Raw genomic sequence first — 23,657 nt, 5'->3', positions numbered from 1 at the left:
GAGGATCAACTTCATATTATTATCGTGACGGAGGGACTCGACTGTGCAAACAAGTTCTAATTGAATCTCTTTACGTGTATTCGCGCGTCAGCGGCAATGTAGGCGCAAACACTTTACGCTATCACAGCCTTTCAAAGGGATTTATCGCGTTCAAACACGGCCCCGCGCACACATCGGGAGATAGTAACTTCCGGTAGCTGTACGTGCGCGTATAGGTGTGCACTTTGATTCAATCAAATCTTATTATTGATTATTGAGCGAAAAGTGAAATTTCACCTACTGCCACTTCGAACTTGAGCAATGCAAATTCAACTCTCTCGATTCTATCCGCGCGATGCTCTGATTGAACATGGGGGCAGTGTTTGTGACACGTGGGAGGACAACCGCAGAAAATTAACTTACCCTACACGTGTAAACCGCGACGTTACATTCGTACATGTCCTGCGGACGGCGGATACTGTGTCGCATGATGACGAAGGATTATTTTAGAAAGTCGCGTGTCGGATTAGTTTTATTATTTACTCGCCACAGCTATATTTTCAGCTTAATTGCCGGTGATTGCTCGGAACGTCATAAAATAGGAAACAGATGTGTAGAGAATCTGCAATATCGAGAGTTATTTGGCTTTTTAATATACCTATAAAGCGCGTAGATATAGTAGTGTTCGTACATACTTTTGTCAAGTAAGGCTTCCCCAAAACTGGCATTATTCCACCGACGCTTATTCGAAGTAGTTTTTGGCACCTCAGCATTATTATTATCTTACCAATTTTCATGTCTCGATTATCTTTGTACCAGATCGTTGAGTAGATAGTGTTTATCAGGCTGTTGCTCTGCGTAAAAAAGCTCGATTATTGTAGTATACTTACGTGACGAATGAAACGTATACGAACACGTCGGCTCAGCATCGATTTTACAGCTATATTAGTCATACGAAATTCTGCTGTACGTGACGATAAAAACGTATACAGCATTAACGAATTCAGTTTAAAAAATCGTGCTTACGCTATTTACAAGATCGTCGGCAAATGTCGCGCTGAAAAATAGCCTCATCGCGTTCATGGCAATAACGAGTGCAAATCGCTGAAACGATACTATTGTGACGGTTGGCTAGGAAACCATAGAGATAACAGTATAATATGTAGCACACTATGCCATCATCGGTACGAATGTATTAGTATATAAACTCACGCTGATAATTTGCAATCCAGCCCCCACCGAGTATCCCACAAAGCTGATAACGGTTTTCGAAATGTTGATCCTCACGACCATGTTCGTGTCCGTAACTAAACTTTTTTCGACCATCCAAATAAATACCATCATTATTGCATCGAATACACGCGTATACATATCAGCATTATTTTATTTCATTCATTACCGTAAAACTCGCTCGTGTTCTCGAATCCAGAGTTTCAGCTCGTCGTAATCGGCGACGCGTAGGATGTTTTTCTGCAAAACTTCGAGCCTTACTGTGCAGACGTAGAGCAAGAGCACCGTGAACGCGTCGCTAACGATCAACACCCCATTGTGCAGCAAAGCAGTCAGCTGAGTTATATAAATAAACACATCCGCGAACGGCGATCTCATCGAGGCTGGATAGTAAGCCGTCGTTAGCATTCCGTCCCACTCGGTCACCGCTGGCCTGTAAATGTAGATGATGATACCTGCGATGTAAAGAGCGACGATGACGCCGAACGTCGTCGTGATGATCGAGGCCCTCTTCTCGAGGCACAGCTGCCTCCTGCTGTTCGCGCTTCCGATGTAGTCTACGGCTTCCTTCAGTATCGGCTATTATACGTTAAATCATTGATTGATTGTTAATCCATATTCGCAATAATTGTATGTCAAATTTCACCTGCATGCGAGACCTGTAGTATCTGAAATTCGCCAAGATTATCAGAGCTTCGAGCAGAGCCAAAATTTCGAGCCACGAGAACATAGCCGCTATGATGTCTCTTCGGGACGAGTAGAAGGCGAGAAGCGTCGGGATGATGACCAGTACGTTGTTGACGACGTAGAACCACCAGAGGCAATCGAACGCCGTGTTCCAGTGCTTTCCGCTACTGTCCAAGGGCCAGATAGCCAAATACATGGCGGCGAACTTTATTACCAAAAGTATCATCTTCGGCGACACACACATTTTGTTCAAGGCGATAGCTTTCAACAAAACGTCAACTTTTCTCCGCAGGACCGACTGAATCGTCATCGCGTTCTTTCATAATGCGCGGCAGAGTCGAACGATTATAGCGCCGCAGCACAAACAGGAGTGTCCTTTTTACTAATTACCTCGACTATACGTGTATTATGTTATGCATCCAAAAGTTATAAACTGCCGACATGAGCGCGGTGCGGGGGATCATTAATTAGCCGTAAATATTCCATGCAAGCGTGACTTTTCGCTGCAAAAATTCAAAATTGACTATATAGCTACATCCGTGATTGGCTGTATACAGTGTGAATGTGTATGTGATGAAGAGTCGATATCTGTATATTTATATCGGCGAAGGATAAAGGCTACTGTATTTTCCAGTAGATTTTCCTTCGTTTTCCGGCGCGTATATAGGAGAGAAGAAGTGACAGGTCATCGCTCTGATTCGAGCACAATACTTCCTTAACAGCACTACCTTCTCGCAGCCTCTCTTCAACCCTATTTTCATACACGGCTCTCGAATATACGATGTGCCTTTGTGCCACTGAATAAAATCCCATCGCGATGACTTCGTCTTTGCTTTACTCTCGCGCTGAAGGACTCGTACGTACATCTATATACCTTCGCGTGATAAACAAGAAAATAAAACTTTCTCCTTCCCCTTTCGAGCTGTCGGACCAGATAGATCTCTCGCTTCGGAATAGATAATTAACTCGCTAAGAAGAAGAAGTAGAAGCAAAAGTCCTCAGGGCGACAAAGACGACGTATAACAGGTTTCGGATAATAGCCTCCGCGACGACGCTCGTGGATTTACTTTCGAGTCGCTTATAGTTCAAAGCGCAATTACGCGCATAATTAACGACGTTAACGGTCCACACGGCTTCGCGAACGTCAGCGTGCGCGTTTATAGATGCCCACCGAACGTTTACTATGTACCTATACGCATCGGTTTCACTTCAAGATCCAAAGCGTTAAACGAGCGCACGACCGCTTTAAAAAAAACGCAATCAAAGCCTATATCTCGTAACGGCTCTTCCTTTTAATTGATTCGTACACCTCGGGATTTTGTTCTCTCTCTCTCTCTCTCTCTCTACCCTTTTTATGCTTCCTCTCGACGTCTCATTTCCCGTCCCATTGTTTCGCAACTCGTAAACGCTAATTGAGTTGTAAAAAAAGTCGGAGCAATCGCGCGCGACGGGAGAGCGTCTTTTTCGCCATTCGAGATACCTCGTCGTCGTCGCTTTTCTTTAATTGAACGTATACGCGCGCGCCCCTCCTTATCTTTCGGAATTTGAATATCGCGGGGGACTGCGCTGTATACACTGCTGGAAGAGAATGTCGTTGATATGCTTTTGTGCATTTTTCAAAATTAAGTAGGTTTTTTACTAGCGTGTTATTAGGGTAATACGTACATAATTTATTTTTCATCGTTATGACATATATAGGTACATCGTCGGTACAGAGTTATCGATCAGCTTGCATAATTATCGCCGCTCGACGATTACACCCTTTCAACGGCGACACAGGCGACGGAGACCGAGAGAGCAAACAGTTGCCAATTAGCGTGCAGAGATTCCGGCAGCGGCAGCTCCTCCACATCCCGAACGTCGAGCTCGTCGGCATTCTTCGGTATCGAGTTGAGCCCTCGTTTCACCAGCACGTGCACCTGTTCCCGAACACAAATACGTTATAGACCTATTATACGTTGCGAATTGCATCACTGTATGATCATTATGATTAATTCAAAAATAAACGACAACAGTTATAGTTGACTGTATATGGTAAATTATCGCTTTTCGAGAAAAGCTCGAAAATTAGATCATAATAATACATGCCTCGATTGCCAAGAAAAAAAGGCTCACCCTGTAGTCGTAGTACTTGCACTGGTAGAACCTATTGGCGACGGTCTTGCTCTTACACCTGGCGGTGGTGATGTATCTGGGGTAATGTCCCTCGCCGAGGTTCACCAGCTTGTGCTGCGTCACGCAACCGCAGACCGGCCTCCACTGGGGCTGGGGAAAACTCTCGGCCAAATTGACCGACTGCAGCTTCGTGGCGAACTGAGAAACGGAATAAAAAATAATGATTCTGTAAACAAAGTTAAATTGAGGACTACTGTCACCGCGATACATACCCTGGGCATGAGCTGTCTGTGCTCGACAATCTTCTCCGGCAAGATGATGCGCTTCTCGGCGTAGCACGTGCCGTCGCTGCAGTCGTCCCTCTCGTCCGTCGGCAATTCGACGTCCGAGAAGTCGTCGCTATAACTCTCGAGCTGTCCCTTCGCCCTGTGCTGAACCGTTAGTAGCAACACCTGCGCAATGTAACAACAGTCCAATGTATACATACACTTTATACGCTCCTTTGAATAATTCAAGGGTAGTAGACAACGAGGGACTCACGAGGAACGTTTGGAGCTTCATGTCGTCGCTCTTCCGAGACGGTCCACTGAATGAGCTTCATCCCTTGATCCCCGAATCCTTATATATACGCAGGAGACTCTTATTCTCGGAAGCAGGTACGCGAGCTGCGGACAATGTCTCCGGCAAGACAATGAATCCATTAATGACACGCGATAGCCGCAGCTATATTTACCTGCGGCTATACCCGTGTCACCGGAGAAGAAAGAGATATTTGCGTCATCTGTGCTCTGTATATTCCTAAAACTATATACGCTACATCACCTCGGCCACGGGCTATTTGCGCGATAATTTGCAAAAATCCGCAATAAACGATGTGGGCCACTGCGAGAGATTGAGAGTAATGATGAGGGATAATTCTCTCCGTTCGATTAATTTTCGGCAGCATAACCAAGTATACAGCAGTGGTCGATGCGCGGCGATGCATTACGGGATGAAAAACAATATACACGAGAGAGAGAGAGAGAGAGAGAGAGAGAGAGAGAGAGAGAGAGGAGAGCTTTTACCTCGATTCCCTATACATGCACATCCTATACACGGATAGGTTTCCGAGGGGTGCAAAAGAATGCGTGCGCCGCCGGTGTGTTGCTCTCGTTTCACGATATTAGCGCTGGTTAATTCAATATAGCTCGCGCGTGTCTCTCCGCGTTATGCGCACTAATACGATATATTCGAGTGCGTATGTGTATGCGTGTGCGTGTGTGTCTTCTACGCGTCTCGCCGATAACGGACTGCAACTCAGTCGCGTTATTAGCGGATACATATATACCTGCTTTCTCGTATTCCGGAGTGTGCTATAGTCGGGCGAGAATTTTTCATCAACGTTGAACATGAATTTTCCCGCCGCGGATAAAATGTAACGCGCATTTAAGCGTTAAAGAGAATTTTCAATCCTGTGCGTTGTTTGCATAAAACGCGCAACGCGTATATAATAACAGACGGTAAATAATCGCGCGGGATATGCATCGCAGCTCTCGCGATTATTTTCCCTCGGCCGCCGCGGATTTCGAGGTAAAAAGGTGCGCTTGATTGATACCTGACGTATATTATACGTGTATATTCGTGCTTTGTATTTCTCGAAATTGCCTTTCCCGCGAAAACGCGCGATGATGAGTTATTGCGCGCACATCAGGAGCAAAGTTTTTCGTGTATAGAGAAGTTGCGCGTAAGTGGATACACGCCGGGTATTGTCAGACACGCTCTCGCGAGCGCGCAATTTTCGAAAAGCTCGCGGATTATTCGAGGAACTTACTTCCGATATCGGAAAAAAACGTTTTTTTATAAAATACAGAGCGAGCGAGTATTTTATAGGCGAGATAGCCTGATTTATCGCTTGGAAAACTTCGGCCCAAAAGCGACACATCGACGCGTGCTGTGCGAGTAGGTATACGTATTCGTATGCGGAGGGTGTACAAACCTTTTTTTCTCTACTCGAACTGTTTGCAAAACTGATTCAAGTTCGCTTAATATACTAGCTGAGTATAAATTCGAAAAATAAATGTCGCGCACACTGCTCGACTCGAAGAGAATGGCTTTGTCTCATAAACGCAGCATACATGTTTCATGGATAGAGGATATTTAATACGGCCCCGTACGTCTGATCCGAGTAAATTAAAGGAGCCGAGAAGGAGGACAGCGGACGGACGAAAGCGCGGAGCCAGAGGCAGGAATGTGTTTCTCTTGTTACCCGCGCGTTCCCGGGGGGATTCAAACGTTTCAGTGGCCGAGATGAGCGTCGTTTTCTTTTCCCCTCAACGAAAAGTAGTCTTTGTTTCTCTCTCTCTCTCTCTCTCTCTCTCTCTCTCTCTCTCTCTCTCTCTCTCTCTCTCTCACTCTGGAACACACCAGCGAGAGATAGCTATAACTGCGCAAATTCCACCCTCGCGAGTATAAGCCGATTACGTATCCGGCTTTGAACGCATGTGGGGCGATTTTTATGGAATTTTAATAGATTGCTATGCGTGCGTCGTTCGAGCGTATCCGGAGTTGTTTTGGTGACGCGCGTTTGAAAATTTATAACCGAGTTTCATTTCGTGTATAGACTGCACGACGAAGCAGTTATTATGTAAATGCGATAATAAAGATATGTATCAATGCACCTATCAGGAGCCTCTCTAGTTATCTTTTTCAAATTTATGAATTCCACGCCATGCTCACGTCGATGCTGGCAATTTTCAAACTTCACCTTTTAATAAAGAATTTTCAATTCCGAGTGCATCCCTCGCTTTGCATGATGCTCAAATATTCATGCGCTCGCTACACTCTGTAAAAACGTCGTCGCACACTCACCTGCTCTGCGCGTCATTTGTTTAAACAATCCATATACGAATTCTTCGGAATATCATGCCACCACGCAGATCCGAGAATAAAAAAAATACATAAGGAATCGCTCGTTTTACGCGGAGGTGTTGTATAAGCTGCAACTAAAACAATCGCTCATTAAGCTTCGGCACGAACTTTCCCTATGTGTCTCTCACTCCCGTGTCTACATATAGCCCTCATGCACTATAGCTACAGCCTTAGCGAGAGCAAACAGCCGGTGCGCTTACGCGAGCCGAAAAAAAATTGCGGATCAGAGGCGAGAAAAGGGAGAGAAGAGCGACGATCCTCGATTTGCTTAATGGAATTCGAATAATGGTTTTTTCTTTTCCTGTAGAGAGAGAGAAAAAAATAGGCCCCGCGCAGCGCGCTGTCTTTCAATATAATCGAACTGCGGGGACACATATACTTGTCACGTCTCGGCGGTTTACTGAAATCCGAGCATTCATCCTTCGCGTGGTGGGTTATAACATTTTTCAAAATGTTCGGAGAGACGAGTAGGCTGTATTGATTTTACGGGATATTAAAAATCGCGTCGCTTTGAGTTTTTAAAAATAGGTCTCAAAGCTAAGTAAGCCTGAGCTTAAATACGGTGATTACGGCGTTCATCCGGCGCAGCACAATGGGTGTACGGGTGGTCCGCGCGTTTACTTTTTTCCTCAGCAATAATAGTATTTGCGTAATTTTTCATAAGAATTTCTTGAAATTAATCCAAACACAGAAGTCCGTGGGTGTATTGTATTGTCTGTCGCGCCGAGTTTATCTATCCGGTGTACAGGTAGTAATGTATTCAATCGATATAGATTAATATCCTATTGTAATAAGTGGATGTGTTTGAATAGCTGTTACTCGATATAATGAGAGAATACAGTGTCTGTACAAACACTTTACGCAATGAAGTATTGAAGTGAAAAAAATCTTGTACCTGTACAGTATTTTTTAAAAATACCACACGATGCATTCAAAAAATTTGTTCGGTTTAGAATAATAAGCCAATGTTACACTCACGATTCGCGCATTAAATATTTACGACAAAAGCGCGACAATTTTTCAAGGCTCTAGACCGCGCACTTCGAAAAAATTAAAACATCGTTATAACGCTCGAAACTATCGGGCACTGGACACACGTAGAGGAAAAAACACTGTCAGGTTCTACAGAAAGAAAACGGCTAATCCGGGAGCTTACCTCAATCATACATTCCTTCTCCCAATCCTGAGCGACTTCAACGCTATTATTCTCATTAGAAAAATTTCAATCCCTTCCCCCCTAAAAACAGCTTCTACTCTTTCGCACACGCCGGAAGAAAAACAGCTAAAAGTCTCTCTCCCCGCCTTGTTTGCTAATCAGAGTCGATAACAGCCCGACACGAGGGGGAAGAAGAGCCGCCTGTTGCAAACCCTCGGTGTGTATCACCTACATAAGATCGCATTTATCTAATCGAAGCGCGAAAGCTGTATAGGTATAGGCAATATACCAGTAGCTCACATTATACACGCAAACGCGCACGGTACACAGCATGCGGGCGAAAAAGAAAAGTTGGGGTGTGGGGGGGGGGGGGGGAGGATGCGGAGGAGGGCAAGGGGTGCGCGCGCGCTGCTGAACAAGTGCGAGAGAGTCTCCCTCCCGGCGATCTCGCTATATATTTCAAGAGGGCACGCTTTCGCGGCACTCGCACTCGCTATATAGACGAGCCACGCGCTACGACGTCCGTTCCTCAGCTCTCTACATCTCTCTCTCTCTCTCGTGGTATCACAGCGTATACGTGGTGAGGCACATCGACAAGTGACGAGTTTTTGACATTGCATCACAATGCTGCTGGTCGTCGCGCTCTGCTGCGCTCTCGTCGCCGGACTTCAGGCTTCGCCGATTTCGGTGAGTACCAGACAATTTTTTTTTCTAGGCCCTATATTGTCACTTTGGTTTGCACACCGGCGGTAATATGATACTCATGTATACGCGAGTTCGGAAGTTGTGTCGTTCGCGGGATGATAAAGGAGCGTATAGGTGCGATCGCTTGGGAAATCGAAAGAGGGATAGATTTCTCATACGCAAATTTTCGACCCGTCGTGACACCTTCGCCTCGATTCCATTGAATCCGGTACTTAATCGCGCCGAACTTCGCCTCTTGACCCTTTCGAAACTTTCCACACTCGCGGGCGCACGACTGAAAAAAAGAGGTGAATTTTTTTTAATCGATAAGCGCATGTATTCGCGAAAGTATACAGTTATGCCTTCCGCGCAAACAGCAACTTTTCTCATGTATACTAATATAAAGTACTCCCGCGCGAGCGAATTTTAACCGCGTCGCGTCACACGACACATCGGATTCCTTTGCGGCAACTTCCCTTTTTAAAACTCGTCGCTCGACGCGCGCGCGGCACATAAATTATTTCTAAACGAGATTTATACGCTGCACTCGTGCATGCGTATACTTTTGCTGTGTGTGTATATATTAGTGTGATAAGTATACACTTTGAAGGATGCGCGACGATAAGCTCGTGTAAAAGAAAAACTATGATCGTTCGACCGGTACACCTTTCTATATACCTGTTAAGATTGGGAGCTGAGATATCGGGGCTATTTGTCGTTGTTTCTTTATTTCGGGGCGCGACCTTTCACGGCTCGTAAATCGGCGGATGTGTTTTCGCGCTTCGGCGAGTGTTATAAGGGGCGATAATTCGTTGATTTGCCGATTATCGTTGCGATGCTATCTATTAGCGGAAATGTCCGCCTTAGTATAGTAGTATGGATATTTAGAACGCATGGGCTTTTATCGACGCGATGAAAATGTCAAATTTACTACTTTATAACGTTTTCTGTATGGTTCGGCATTAAATAAAAAGTTATCCGCGGTGAATGTGAAAAGTTGCTCCTGTAGCTGTTTCGGCTGTAAATATTTATCGACTGGACATGAAACATTCGATGTCCAGTATCATGAATGCGTTGAATTCTTTTATTTCACAACTTCTTCCACGATGATATAGAGGGTAAATATATATAAAGTCACTTAATTATACTTATTGCTTGTAAGAACGCATAATTAACCATACTCAGAACTTTCCTATTACAACATTCGATTTTTTAAATTGAAAGTAGAAAAGTAGAATTAATAACTTGTGCAGAGAGAGAGAGAGAGAGAGAGAGAGAGAGAGAGAGAGAGAGAGAGAACAACGCTTCAATTTGTTAATGAACGTAGTATCGACTTTGAGCGGCTAAATAAAGCACGCGCTATAGCTGCAGGCTTTCTTTTTAATACCTTATTATTATAACAATATCGGAGATATTAGATGTGCTGACAAGGGGAAAGAAGGCGGAAGCCGCGTGCGGATCACCTACACACGCCTCTATACTTTATTATAATATTGGCATTAAAGCTATATTTATACAATTGATAAGAACTTGAGTCTATTTTCGAGATCGTAGAGAGATAAGCTGCCGGCGCTCGATATTGAAGAAGAGCATCGAGTAATATCGGGGCTATCTTATATAGCGTAATAAGAGATGACGATGACGACGGCGTGTATAATTATATCTTGCACTATAATCTACTGAAAAACGCAGACGCACAAAGACCCAGTATAGCATCCGACGTTCTAAAGAAGATACCGCGCGCGAGCGGCATGAGAAATAGGGACGCTTAAAAAACTGTCAGAAATAAAATGAAAAAATTATTTATAACGCCGGTTAGAAAAAATAAATGACCGGTGAAAAACAGCGTGTATACTATATACGCTATAATAAACGTCGGGGGGGCGATTACATCGAGGGCAGATTAGAGATCTCGTGCATACGTGCGGCGATCGACGATAATGCTGAAAAAAAGAGGAGTAGAGAGAGGCGAAAAAAGAGGAAAAGGCCCCGGCGCTCGCGATAGAGTGAGAAGATTGACCGGCGAAGCATGCAAGGTCGAGGGTGAAGAGAGGTCGGTGTGTCCCTTATTCATACACGCGTTTAACTCGCATATATAATCGCTCGCTCATATGCCGCGAGTACAACCCTAATGCAAAGATGATTCTCGCGCGACAACGTCTCTGGCCCTCGGGCCAAATCTGATCGCGTATGAATTTTTGCCAACCCTTTTTTTATGTTCTCTTCTTCTTTTCAGCCCCAGCGAGAAATCATACCTCTGAACGCGGAAGCCTTCGCGCAGCCGGAGTACGTACAGGCCTTGGCCAAGGAGCTGGAAAAAGAGGGTGAGTGTCGCATACGAGTAATTTTTCTCTCTTTTTTTTAACACTTTAAATTAACACCTTCATCAGCGGCTCTAATAATGGCGATATGTAATCGAGTGAATGACGCATCTAACATCTATACAAGCAGGGAAATTAACGCAGAAATTAAAGCACCTTTACTCACAACTGTGATTTATGTAAATCCATACGCTTAGATGTATAACGCGCGAAGAAGAGGAATTCCCCTCGCTCGCCGATGATAAACAGGTGAATTATCGGGAATAAGGCTATGGGAGGCGCGACGAGAGTTCGAATGACGCATTAGGGACGCGACGCGAGTATCGCAGATCACTTTGTCACGATTACCCTAAACTTTTTCTTCCGATTCCAAATCGCTTTCGCCTTCTTTTTTTTTTCTTCTCCGCGCTGCAGTTACGATTATCTCTCCAACTCGGCGTATAATTTCGCCGTAAATAACGCGAAACTTCGGCTAATACTCCGGCCCTTAATAAAAACGGATACTCGTATCCCTCTCGCTCTCGAGTGATAAATAAACGCTCGCACTGAGTACACGGCGGTTCCATCATCGTCTCTTGCTTAGCGAAACTTGATGATTTCATCCGTAATATAGCCGAGCCTTCGTGCCAAAATTCATTTCGCGGCCGAGTAATGAATTTAGTCGCAAGAGAGAGAGAGAGAGAGAGAGAGAGAGAGAGAGAGAGAGAGAGAGAGAGAGAGAGAGAGAGAGAGAGAGAGAGAGAAGGAAGGAAGCAACACAAACACGCCATTATTGGTCGGCTGACCGACAAGCGGTGCTACTACTTACAGCGAGAGCCACTTTGAGAGCGGAAAGTGCTGCGCGATAGCGGTACACGGACACACACACGCACACAGGCCATTGTGCGTTTAACTTCGTTTTCCATGCGAATTTTTCCCCCCCGTCGTGTAAACTGTCGCGATTGATCACTGCCGATTCATGCCTCTTTTCATCCAGCGCGCGTGTGTATTAAATCATCAGCGCGTATAGTGTATGCGCTTCGACGAAATTCGCCTCATTTTTTTTTTCTTCTCGAAACGAAACCACTCACGGCAACGGCTTTTATTAGATTCATGCGACTTCATCGAGTTATACGCGCAAACTGTGTTTTCAGCGCGTTATACAGACGGCCGGCTCGCGGAAGTAAAAACTTTGCCCCTCGCGGTTCATTTAAATTTCATCAAAATGTTAAACCAGTACCAGCCTCGTAACTTATTCGCAAACTCAAAAATGATTCGCGCGAGCGCCTGGCTTTGATTGCCGGCTCATTATGCGGCAATTATATACTATACTCTGCGAAACGCGGTGAAAGTCTCGGAGAGCGCGGAAGCTAATCTGGCGTATTGATCCGAAGCCGCAGAGTGTATATACGGCAAGTTGTTCGGTCAGTCGCAGCACGTGGGGCCATGATTTCTGTATGAAGAGAGAGAGAGAAAGAGAGAAAGATTCATATGCGTTCGTGTCTCAAACCGTATAATGATTATTACGCAGGGAGGAAGCCGCCGCGCCCTTTGGGAACGACGCCCACGCACTTCGGGCTGAATTTTGAGAAAAATAGACACAGAGCCAGCTGTTGCCGCGTATATACAATCCCGTTGATTAGACTTTATAGAGCGACGCGGTAAAGTATTTTAGTAGTCCACGCGCGCAAAGAGACAATAAATAGAATCCAATTACACTTGCCTCTTCGTCTTTTGTTTTTCGAAGGATGAGTCGCGATACGCGAAATCGATGAAGGAGTGAAGAGACTCTTTAGTAAGTCTCGAGTGAATTCTTTTATCGAAAAATAGAAACACACAGCTCTCGGTCTATACAAACCGAAGAACTGCGACTGTAGCGCTTCATTCGAAACTGATAGCAGCTTTTACGCTGTAGACGCGCAAGTATGCATAACAAGGAGCTTAAACGCGCTTCCGTTCGGTCCGTGTGTATTGTGTATCGAAGAAAACGTGGGTCGTAAACACAAGCGACACAGCTTTGTCGCGGGAGCAATGAATATTTTACAGCCGATACCATACCGCAGACGTACACTGTGAATTCAATTGATCATACACTCGCGGGTGGTTAGTATAACTCGATGTATCAAAATATAAAAAGCTATATACTCGCTTTGTATACCAGAGGCTCTATTTGATGGTTACAGTTCCGTTTTGTCGCCGCGAGGAGATAACAACGTTACTTTTATACAGCGTTTATACTAGGATAGGAGGTTTTTGAAGCCGTCATTAAATTCCCATTAATCAGTTGAAGCGCGAAACGTCCGCAGTCTGATGCTAGCTGCTCCCGAGCGTATAACGACATCATCGCGTACAGGACAATCAAAATCTTCCCTTTCGTCCCCCACGAGAGATATAGTCACGTGGAATGGAAGTGGAGTCGTTCGAGTATAGCGTCCGTCGTGTACTTACACACATACTTGTATACTAAGCTTGAAGGTGGTGGGATTGATCGTCTAATGCAAACCTGGTTTCTTTTTTCCCTGCGCATACTCTCGCTTTCGTGCTTGAAATTTATTGTGGTCTCGTCCCCGCGCGCATCAGCTGTGGTGTAGCGTGTCTGGTTATAATATGAGCGCGCGCAAGAAAATGCAAGAGTGGAAGGTAAGCCGCGGTGAAAATCTCTGTAATGGAATTTTATGAAACTGTGGGCGCGAGAGCGCCTTTTGCTTTATGCGGTAACACGCTTTGCCTCTGTTTTTTCTTCGCTCTGCAGCCCTGCTCCCGTATATAAATATAGCGCTTCGGAAGTTCGAGCAATATAACCTGTGTGCGCATCAAGCTTTATTCAGCGGGATTCGATCAAATTTCGTGTACAACGTGTGTGTTGCTTATTGGACCTCATTCGGAATGTGTGAAGAAGCATTGAAACGTTTTCATCGGAGATTATAAATTCGACGATTTTTCACGTTTACTGAAAACCGCCGATTTTTCCAGTCACCGAAACAATACCATTACAGCGGCGGTAACCTCGACCATATTGGCGGTGGCAATCTTCTCAGAAAAAAAGTTGTAAAAATTCCGAATGAGTATTTTACTGAAACTACAACAACGTCTGTTCCTGTTGAAACAACTACTTCGGACCTTAAAGCTGATAGGCGTCTAATCGGTAAAAGAGAAGCGAAAGCCACCGATTTTAGCAGCCTCAGAGCTAAACGCGACTTTCCGGACAATCCTTTTCCTATATATAATACAGCTGTTTCCCGACGTCATGATTTTCCCAACGAGCAAGCCTAATCCTGAAACAACGACAACCACGACTACCACGACGACGGCTGCTCCAAAAGAGCATAAGCATAATTATGATTCAAGAGGTACCCTCGATTCGATCGGAGGTGGTAAAATTATCAGGAGGAGAGAGGCGACTTCTGGCAACCTCAACATTAAGCGTGACGCTATATAGCCGATACCATTGGAGAAAGAGGTGGAATCATCAGAAATAAACGCAAGTTTGTGAGTTACGAAGAATATCTCGACCCGAATTTCACAACGACGACGACTACACCTAAACCCGATCGGAGGCGGCAGCCTTATCGGATGAGATGTCTATTTTATTTTTAAATCATTTGCAACTAATTTAATTTGAAACTCGAATAAATACCTCTTTTGTACAAAAAAACCTCTTGCTTCGTGTCAGTCTCGTCTCTATAGCATCCTCTAAAGCATCCCTCTCGTAATCGTCAATTGAAGAAAATGTCCATGTGAAAGGTAAGCCTGTATACCAATGTTACTACGTGAATGTCGTGCAACCTACTGCTTTTGTGTATACAGTATAATATTATGTACCGTGTGAGGCAAAACTTGTGCGATCCGAAAACTGTAATGTCCCTGCTATGATAATACACAAACGCTGCGAACGAGCAAAATATCGCGATTCCGAGAAGACATTATAAGAGAAATTCCCTCGCGACATGGCATTAAAAATATTACTCACTTTCTATGCAAATAAGTGTATAGGGCGAAAACACGCTTGGTAAATTTCGCACGCGAAAGCGGCACCACTCTCACGGATAACGTTTTCCTCAAGTCGCGCGTACGCGATAAGAGGTTAATAGTCCTTTATCGCGCCTTCGAAAGAACAAGATTTAAACACGCGCGTTACACGACGCGAATCTTTAAAATCACCGGCTTTATGCATCGATCGTAAAATTTCCAAAATTAATTACATTAATCAGCTCAAAGGGCGCATGATCTATAAACTACAAAAAGTGTCGATGTTAAACCCCCCGCGTGGCTGAAAGTCGTTATCCAACGCACCCTCTTTTCGTGCCAGCAATCCAATTCGCGCCGCGTATCGGCCGACACGCACGTGTTTTTTTCCAAAACACACACACACACACACACACAGGCGCGCGCGCGCGCGCGCAGCATATTACACTGCTGCTGCACAAGTACATTAGTCGGGAGAGAGAAAAAATAACGTTCGCGCGCGCGAAACGATCGAGGAATTTTGTGCCCCGATTCGAGCGCACGCGATCCTCGTGTATCGAGTGTGATGTAGTGCACGTTAAGATGTAATTTGGTATTTTTTTTTGCAGCGTTATCATCAACGTGTGTGTTAAACGATACGATTCTCTTTGTAGGTGCTCTGGCTAATCGACGGCAGTGGGAAGCTTACGAAGGCCTGAATCTCGTGAGGCGCAACCTCGACCCGATCGGCGGAGGGAACCTTGTCAAGCGCACCCTCGACAAAATCGGGGGAGGCTTTGTCCTCGTCAAACCTGCGAGAACTCGCGCTGGCTCCTTTATGGATTATCAGGAGTAAACAGCTGTTCTCATCCCAGTTACTTCGCTCTTTGTCTGCGTCCCCTATATTATATTATATATTAGCTTTCGACTAAAAGATGTAATGAACTATATCTCTTTTTTGTACAATACACAACGCTTTTGTATATTATCATTCGTTTACGACCGTATGTATAATAAAAATTGAATAGTATATACGTATTTTGCCTTATTGTATATTGATTGAGAAACACACACATATACAGTGTACGCGAGGATTGTTTGAAATTTCAACGCGCACGTTCCAAGGTTGATGGCTATAGTGTCGCAGGACATTAGGATCGGCCGCACGTTTTGATAATCGCTGTATGACATGATCAACGCGCAATGTGTACAGTGACATATTCGTCAAAAGCTCCGATGTCAATCTGTCAAGCCGATAAACCTATACGTATCGAGCACTCGAAGCCAGTTAAAGCTCGCCCCGTGTTTGTGTGTGATAAGGCGCAAACGCATATACACTCCGATGACGATAACAATTATCTTCTCTGTGCAACTTTTTAACCAAACGAAAACACATCAGCTATACCTTTTTTCAAGAATAACAACGGCACAGAAAGCCTATTTGTATGTGACGTAGATTATCGATTCAATAATTATAAACTTCACCCCTCTACGTGAAATTCGTCCCTTGTAACGCCGAAGAATTTTATTCATAAAAAAAGAGTGATGCACGATAAAAAAAATAATATGCTTTCGTATATGGGGAATTCTACGGGAAAAATGCCATTTTCTGGTTGGAGAAACCGAAAAAAAACAAATGTTGGGGCACACTCCCGCAACTTTTTTCTTCTTACTGTACATGTTTAGAACCATGCAAAACCACGAATTTGAAGGGCCTAGAAAACAGTGTCACAAAGCACTTTTTCGATGGAATTTCGACTTGGAACGTGGTTTTGAATGGTTCTAAACATGTACAGTAAGAAGAAAAAAGTTGCGGGAGTGTGCCCCAACATTTGTTTTTTTCGGTTTCTCCAACCAGAAAATGGCATTTTTCCCGTAGAATTCCCCATATAGTGGCGTATAGAAATGATGGACATAAATATAAAAAAAGTTTACATCTCCGCGGAAAGTAGGTTGATTTATTTCCCAAACGTACGACTGCTCGTCCTATACAGAGGAAGTATGCAGTATGTGTATAAGCTTGGACCCCCGTTATAAGTTCATAAATTTGAAAAATACTGTCATGCATACCGCACGATGCTCTCTCCGCATGAAATTCTTTACTGTGATGATATGCTTTCGCTTCAACAGGTGTTGCGGAATTGAAGAGTCAAGCCGAGGAGCGCCAGACGAGAAACGCGCGAAACGACTACGATAGCCCGGACTACGGACACGGCCAGAAATTCACTGGGCATAGGTGAATATCAGAGCGTATTGATGTTTCTACGACGGCAAATTGCATGATTTCGACCTACCTATTGTGCACTGCATGTTTCTCTCGCACGTATCGAATAACGAACGTTAAGGCAGCGCTGTGGCCGAGTAGTAAGGGTCGCGCTACTGTCAGACGAGCGCGCGCGCGCGCGCTGTATCTCTCAATAATTCACCGTGAAAGTATATATACAAGGAGTGTCAAAATTGTTATATTATAAAAGTGTATTAGGCTCGTCTACCGATAAAAGGCTTCGGTTATCTCGCCATAAATTAACTAGTCCACGTGAAGCAGGGAAATGGTAATTACACCCTCACGAGTCGGCGTCAAGCGCGTGTAAAGTAGTTTTAGCTGTAAGCAAGCCGTGAGTAAGGGAGAGCGGCGCCGGCGAAAAACAAAGGGGAAAACCTTGTCGAAGTCGGCTTTCGGTCGACGACGTCCTGTCGTTTATTTATTTATTTTTTTTTTTTCACTCACCTTGTTTACTCTCCGTGTGTTCGGTCGCTCCCCCTCTCTTTGTTCTGCTGCTGTGTGTGCGTTGTTTACGCGGCGCATTTGGCTGATGAATCACGCGCGATTCGATGTTCGCTGATGATATACCTAATTATTAATTTTTCTCGCGCTATCGCTAATTGAAATCTCGCGCTATTTGTCACGCTATGCTACCAATGGAGGTGCATTTCTCTCTTTACGACGCCGCGCTTTTTCAATTATTGTACAGCTCTTTTCTCGTTGACCAAGTTTTTTTCTTATAGCACTTAATTCACTGGAATATCGCATAGAAGCTTCTGTCGAAAAAAAAAATAGAAGACACGCACACAAAGTACGGTAATAAAGCTCAGACGGACAGTGCTGGCCATATATAGTATGTGTGTACGCTATCGAGTAGCTCTGATTCCCGGAGGATTACTATATACTCCCCTCGGCGGCGCGTCATGTCAGGTCATATGCGGCGTCTTTCTGCGGCTGCCACGTGAATCTAACACTCCCTGGATATATCTCTTATTCCCACCGACAGTACAATATGAATTTCCCGAATGAATAGCCCTGCGACTTGATATGGAAAAAAGTCGCTGCAATGAGCGTCTAATAAAGCGTTCGGACTTAAAAGGGACGCAGTCGCCGGAATTCGGTATTTCGAAAATTAAATTTTCCCCGTCCCGTGGAGCTGAAGGAGAACGAAGAATTCGAACGGAAAATAGCATTTGCCACAGGACGAGTAAAACGGGGCGAGGAACGTCGAGTTCGCTTACATGCTACTCTCGCGTGGGGCGTATACTTTATCGAATTCGCGAGACAGTTCCGCGAGTCACCTATTCAAAACCGCGCGATTTTATTATCACTCTCGTCGGGTGCTTTTTTATCCAAAGTAGAAAACTCCTGCGCTTATACACGCAGGCACTTCCGTCCGGATATAATAAAGTAAATATTTTTACTGCGCACGAGAGTAGAGGCGGATCGTGTGTAACACGCCTCTCTCTTTCAAGACTTACACTGGCTAACCGTGAAAGTAAAGTTTCGGAAAATCACGATCATACGCACACACACCGAGTATAATTAACCCGAGAAAGTTGGGTGATAATCGTCGAGAAAGTTGGACCATACCATCACGTATAAATGACTCTCCATGCGGCAAGCGTCAAAATAAAAGCTGATGCTTTCTCCCCAAAGTCTTTTTTACAAAGTCTATTTGCCGAGCTCTTTCTCTCCCCTCGACGACAAAAGCTCCGCGCGGCACGTGCAATCTCGTCGTTAAGCCGCGCTTTCAATCGAGACCGAGAGCACCGCCGAGGGATGAGCGCGTCGGGAAGAAAAAGCGATCGGGCTGCGTATACTTACGTGTGAGAGACGAGGCAGCGATTTTTTTTTTCTTCTCCCTTTTCCTCCTATCCAATCACGGGGAACAAACATTCGTAATGCGTCCACTACTATACTATAATGCTATATACTCACCAGAGACTCGAGAGCGTACACACGTCTGAGGCGATGTATAGATGGTGAACGAGCCGCGGTTTGGCAAAACGAATAGACTCTCGCACCTGATGCTTTCTCTCGCGCGCGTCTCCTCAATTTCACCGACTCCAGTGCAAATAGCATAAGGGTAAAAGTTACATCGACTGTCTGTTTGCTCTGTCCTTGTCTATACCCTACCCACGCCCACACTCTTGTGCCTTTTCCTTGTGCATATTTGCACGCGAGCATGTGTCTTGATGCCGTTTCACTGGATATAGTTTTTTTTAGTATACATTTAATCGAAATTTAAAAACGTCGACGTTACAGAAAACCGGACTCGACGCACCGCTTGATCAACAAGGGCTTCAGCGAGACGATCATCTACCCGTCCGACATAATCGAGTACACCAACCAGAAGCGCAACTTCGACGAGATCGACCGCAGCGGTTTCTCCGGCTTCAGCAAACGCAACTTCGACGAGATCGATCGAAGCGGCTTCTCCGGCTTCAACAAGAAGCGCAACTTCGACGAGATCGACAGAACCGGTTTTTCCGGCTTCAACAAGAGGAACTTTGACGAGATCGACAGAAGCGGTTTCTCCGGCTTCAACAAGAGGAACTTCGACGAGATCGACAGAAGCGGTTTCTCCGGCTTCAACAAGAGGAACTTCGACGAGATCGACAGAAGCGGTTTCTCCGGCTTCAACAAGAGGAACTTCGATGAGATAGACAGAACCGGTTTCTCTGGCTTCAACAAGAGGAACTTTGACGAGATCGACAGGTCGGGCTTCTCCGGCTTCAACAAAAGAAACTTCGACGAAATTGACAGGTCGGGATTCTCGGGATTCAACAGGAAGCGCAACTTTGATGAAATCGACCGCAGCGGTGTTCCTGGATTCGCCAAGAGATCTATCGCCTCCTCGAGATCCGGTAAGAGTCAACGGACGCATTAGTCGTTCATGTAGATCAAAGAATCGGTGACGATCTCATGATTTATGATATCGCGAGCGCGACGCATTCGCACTACTGACACGGCGAGGGTATTATTATGGGGCGCGAGGGGGATGATAATTATCGACACTATCTTTCGTCATCGAACTGCGCTACTGTATGATCTGTTATATTGTCTCGTTTATAGATTGCTATTATTATTATTTATTGCGTTGGAGACATGTTACAAGCATCGATTTATCCGTATAATTATCCTCTGATCGTGTGGAATGTGTACACTTCTATGATGTTTTCTATATATGAGTCAGCGATTTTGACAATCGTTATATGCTGCTGCTTATTCTGTTCTCCGAACGTTACGATATATTATAGCTAAATAGCTGATTATATTGCGAGTAACTGCTCGGTCAGGGTGATAGATCGATTTGTGTACCTGTATACATGCCTAACATTGAAGCTTTTTGGTTTGCAAAGATATTATACACACGATGGTCAACGAGGTCGACAGCAACAAAATATGAGAAATCTCCAAGCTCGATAATTTAAAGCATCTGCTATATAATATGAAGAAAAAAGCCATAATTACGAGATAAATTACTAGTATTTTTTTATACAAATTTAACGAAACGCGCGTCCTGCTCATAATCTGACACACGCACACGCGAAACCTACTTTTGCGCGCAGCAGTCGTGCTTTTCTCGAGGAAAAATGAATTATACTTTACGACCTCGCGAGAGAGAATGTAAAAGTTTCACGAATAGGAATAGTATTAGCCGCGTGAAGCTATGCGCGACTTCATATTTTGTTGATGTCTTGTTTTTTTCTTTTTTTTTTTTAAATTGCTGGGCAATTCTATATACTTATGCAGATAGAATATTTTGTATATCGATAATTTACCATGCACAAGATATATGATATTTTTCGAGATAGTTAATTGATACTGAATGTTATACTCCTTTTGTAAATAAACTATATTTGCGAAAGTGTAAAAATGTTTTAAGTATATGGTATGAGCGAATTTCGTGCAACGATCTATTGTGATTTTTTTTCGGTACGTGTGTTAAAAAGGCTTAGCGGTTATTGTAAACGCTCACGATGATTTTTTTTCTTGATAGAGTGTGTACTAACCGATGAATATACACTAGACATATAAGTATTTTCCTTTGTTCTACTATTTATTATATACTCTTAAGTGTTTCACGCAGACTGAAAATTCTTACGAAAATGATATTATAACTATATTATGCTGTACAAGCAAATAGATCAATTATTTAATTGACTGATACATATTCATTAATTAATTCCCTGTTAATTAATTGCAAAGTGGCTGTGGGATACGAATTGTAATTTGACCCGACAGGGACGGCTAATCAACTATGATACACACTTTCACCATTATTTGTTTTTAGTCAGGCATACCATCATCGTCATGATTATTTCATTCTCGAATTTTTGAAATCTATAAATTTGAAGGAAAAACACCCTCGCTCGCGTCAGTGGTTACTATAATAAATGCCAAAAGAAACAAAACTCAATTTCATCGTGCCAGATTAAGAAAAGAAAATAAGAGCATTTTTACCGTGGCTATGCTATTCCGTAACTTTTTTTCCATCGAAGCGTATATTTCTTTGAATTATTAATGAGCCTGAAATCCCACTGGAGTATGTCAAATGATTTGTTTCGGATTTGCATTATGATGTGATGAAACGAGGGCGCAAAGGCAAGTCGAAAACTATAATTACTCAATCACTTTGAATTTGTACCTGCAATGAAGCTGCATATGTGTGGATGTTATCTGATTTTCCCGTCGGGATTGAATTTTCCAAAACGATTATAATTTGTTTGATATTTAATGAAGCTCCTGAAAGTTGAATAATAATAAGAGATGCATAAACAAAGAATATATATAGTGTATAAGCAAATTGTATTTTCACGCGTGTTTTATTGCGGACTTTATATAATAACTGATCAGTGAATTTTATTGTTCGCATATTGTTGTTCCTCGTAAAAATTTATCTTCGTGTAATAACGTATAAATCCAAAAACTGTGGAGTTGAGTTAAATAAAATGAAATATATGAGACATTGTAAATATACTTGTACAACAAAAGGATCTCTTTCTCTCTATTCAATGACATCAACGATATATTATTTTCTGAATTTTTACAAATCCTCCGAACATCCAATTATAAATCTTTGAGCAACGATAATCACCTATAGACACGACACTCGAAAATTTTCAAAAACAAAAGTACATCCAAAGTTAATCAAACCGGACACATCCAAGCCGGTCTGAATCCGATGGGCTTATCAGCAGGACTACGTCGTTGTTCGTCCAGCAGCATCACCTCGGGCACCAGTCCCGGTGACCTGGACCTGTGTCTACTCGGCCGTACAGCCGTGAACTTCGACACTGGATTGGGCGCGACAGCCGGCAACTGCTGGACAGGATCGACAGGACTGGTCACGTGACTGCGCGACATCCTGGTCGTCCTCCTCTGATGACTCTGAGGACGCTGATTATGTTCGCTCGCCGCCGAGGACTTGTGACGTTTCAGACTGGTCAGGATTCGGCGGACCTCCTCGTTGATGTCCGACGGGGTCTCGACCGTCGCGTTCTCCATGTTGTGGCTCAGTCGAGCTAGCTGCGGTTTGAATTTTTCGTTATTTTTCCATTAATCTTTATGGTTGTATAATATATACAGTTGTGGAGTGATGTCGGACCTCGATGATGCCCTCTTCGAGCTCGGCGAATCTCCTGGAGACGGATGCGATTTTGGTGCTGAGCTTCGTCAGGTTGTGCGTCACGTAGACTTCCTTTCCGATGTCCGACTCCATCTGAGAATCGCGATTCAAATTTAGGTTAATTGGTTATCTAAGTTTGCTTTTATAATTACACAATTTACTTCTCGCAACGCCTCCATCACTTTGGCGCCGACATAATCGAGACTGGCACGGGATTGATCGACCTGAACGAGGATATTAGGTATATGCATAAATCTCAATTTAAGCGCGAAAAAATAAATTTTTTTCAATCATACTTACGAGGTTACTATACTCTTCGACTTCGTCGACCATCTGATAATGCGTTCTCATCGCTCGGAAAAACTGTGAAATCATCGCATCCATCATATTTCATATCCTCGAACAAGAGTATAATTTACTGCAGGAACTTACTCGTTGCAGCGTGTAAAGGGCGACGGAGACATTGGCGACGACGAAGAGAATACTGTTAAACAGTCGCAAAATCAAAAACATCCCTTCTTATCCGATTTCCTTGAAATTGAAACTTCCAGCCGCGACGACGCTCCGATGAATCATAATATCAGGCAGCGGTCCGTTGTTTACTGGAAGAAAACTTGAAATTTATCAACATTTTCACGAACTGTCATTTATCAGCCTCTACCACAGTGAAGCCATGTAAATGACGGATCGACCAGTCGACAGTCGAGGGTTGTTATTATAAACAATAGTATACCTAAGTGCTATCAGTGCAATTTG

The 23,657-nt window shown here is 43.9% G+C and overlaps 4 protein-coding genes and 1 long non-coding RNA gene across 5 annotated transcripts; 2 read left to right on the top strand and 3 right to left on the bottom strand.

Annotated features, from left to right (window-relative positions):
- Positions 1 to 544: 544 nt before the first annotated feature.
- On the bottom strand, positions 545 to 2,206 carry Or58 (odorant receptor 58). Its single transcript, NM_001190710.1, has 6 exons — positions 1,856 to 2,206; positions 1,379 to 1,788; positions 1,192 to 1,291; positions 1,006 to 1,110; positions 675 to 833; positions 545 to 601 (listed from the first exon to the last, which is right to left on the bottom strand). The coding sequence occupies exons 1-6, from the start codon at positions 2,204 to 2,206 to the stop codon at positions 545 to 547; spliced, it is 1,182 nt and encodes a 393-aa protein (NP_001177639.1).
- Positions 2,207 to 3,542: 1,336 nt separating this feature from the next.
- LOC103315910 (prothoracicotropic hormone) lies at positions 3,543 to 14,785 on the bottom strand. Its single transcript, XM_031927585.1, has 5 exons — positions 14,696 to 14,785; positions 4,552 to 4,689; positions 4,284 to 4,463; positions 4,012 to 4,209; positions 3,543 to 3,815 (listed from the first exon to the last, which is right to left on the bottom strand). The coding sequence occupies exons 2-5, from the start codon at positions 4,570 to 4,572 to the stop codon at positions 3,651 to 3,653; spliced, it is 564 nt and encodes a 187-aa protein (XP_031783445.1). The 5' UTR covers positions 4,573 to 4,689; positions 14,696 to 14,785; the 3' UTR covers positions 3,543 to 3,650.
- LOC100680225 (orcokinin peptides type A) lies at positions 8,540 to 22,266 on the top strand. The gene is made up of 4 exons (XM_008206930.4): positions 8,540 to 8,761; positions 10,995 to 11,082; positions 17,134 to 17,239; positions 19,535 to 22,266. Exons 1-4 carry the CDS (start codon positions 8,699 to 8,701, stop codon positions 20,157 to 20,159), a joined length of 882 nt encoding a protein of 293 aa, XP_008205152.1. The 5' UTR covers positions 8,540 to 8,698; the 3' UTR covers positions 20,160 to 22,266.
- LOC116738539 lies at positions 11,089 to 14,716 on the top strand. Its single transcript, XR_004344739.1, has 2 exons — positions 11,089 to 13,698; positions 13,811 to 14,716. It is a non-coding gene; the product is annotated as an uncharacterized LOC116738539 (long non-coding RNA).
- Positions 22,065 to 23,610, bottom strand: LOC103315909. The gene is made up of 5 exons (XM_008206922.4): positions 23,334 to 23,610; positions 23,202 to 23,264; positions 23,063 to 23,125; positions 22,881 to 22,994; positions 22,065 to 22,801 (listed from the first exon to the last, which is right to left on the bottom strand). Exons 1-5 carry the CDS (start codon positions 23,412 to 23,414, stop codon positions 22,424 to 22,426), a joined length of 699 nt encoding a protein of 232 aa, XP_008205144.1. The 5' UTR covers positions 23,415 to 23,610; the 3' UTR covers positions 22,065 to 22,423.
- Positions 23,611 to 23,657: the final 47 nt, after the last annotated feature.

This window comes from Nasonia vitripennis, chromosome 3, assembly GCF_009193385.2.
Source record: "Nasonia vitripennis strain AsymCx chromosome 3, Nvit_psr_1.1, whole genome shotgun sequence".
NCBI classification, from domain to species: domain Eukaryota; kingdom Metazoa; phylum Arthropoda; class Insecta; order Hymenoptera; family Pteromalidae; genus Nasonia; species Nasonia vitripennis.
Note: the sequence above shows the minus strand (reverse complement) of the source record. Positions and strands in the feature narration are given on the sequence as shown.

Coding starts and splice junctions, on each gene's coding strand:
- Or58 (NM_001190710.1), bottom strand. CDS start 2,206: ATGACGATTCAGTCGGTCCTGCGGAGAAAAGTTGACGTTTTGTTGAAA. Junction 834..1,005: donor CCGACGATCTTGTAAATAGC/GTAAGCACGATT, acceptor TTTTTTACGCAG/AGCAACAGCCTGATAAACAC. Junction 602..674: donor GGAAGCCTTACTTGACAAAA/GTATGTACGAAC, acceptor TCGATATTGCAG/ATTCTCTACACATCTGTTTC.
- LOC103315910 (XM_031927585.1), bottom strand. CDS start 4,572: ATGAAGCTCCAAACGTTCCTC. Junction 4,464..4,551: donor TGAAGCTCCAAACGTTCCTC/GTGAGTCCCTCG, acceptor TACATTGCGCAG/GTGTTGCTACTAACGGTTCA. Junction 3,816..4,011: donor GCAAGTACTACGACTACAGG/GTGAGCCTTTTT, acceptor GTTCGGGAACAG/GTGCACGTGCTGGTGAAACG.
- LOC100680225 (XM_008206930.4), top strand. CDS start 8,699: ATGCTGCTGGTCGTCGCGCTCTGCTGCGCTCTCGTCGCCGGACTTCAG. Junction 8,762..10,994: donor TTCAGGCTTCGCCGATTTCG/GTGAGTACCAGA, acceptor TCTTCTTTTCAG/CCCCAGCGAGAAATCATACC. Junction 17,240..19,534: donor CAGAAATTCACTGGGCATAG/GTGAATATCAGA, acceptor TCGACGTTACAG/AAAACCGGACTCGACGCACC.
- LOC103315909 (XM_008206922.4), bottom strand. CDS start 23,414: ATGTTTTTGATTTTGCGACTGTTTAACAGTATTCTCTTCGTCGTCGCC. Junction 23,126..23,201: donor TCGAAGAGTATAGTAACCTC/GTAAGTATGATT, acceptor ATCCTCGTTCAG/GTCGATCAATCCCGTGCCAG. Junction 22,995..23,062: donor TGATGGAGGCGTTGCGAGAA/GTAAATTGTGTA, acceptor CGCGATTCTCAG/ATGGAGTCGGACATCGGAAA.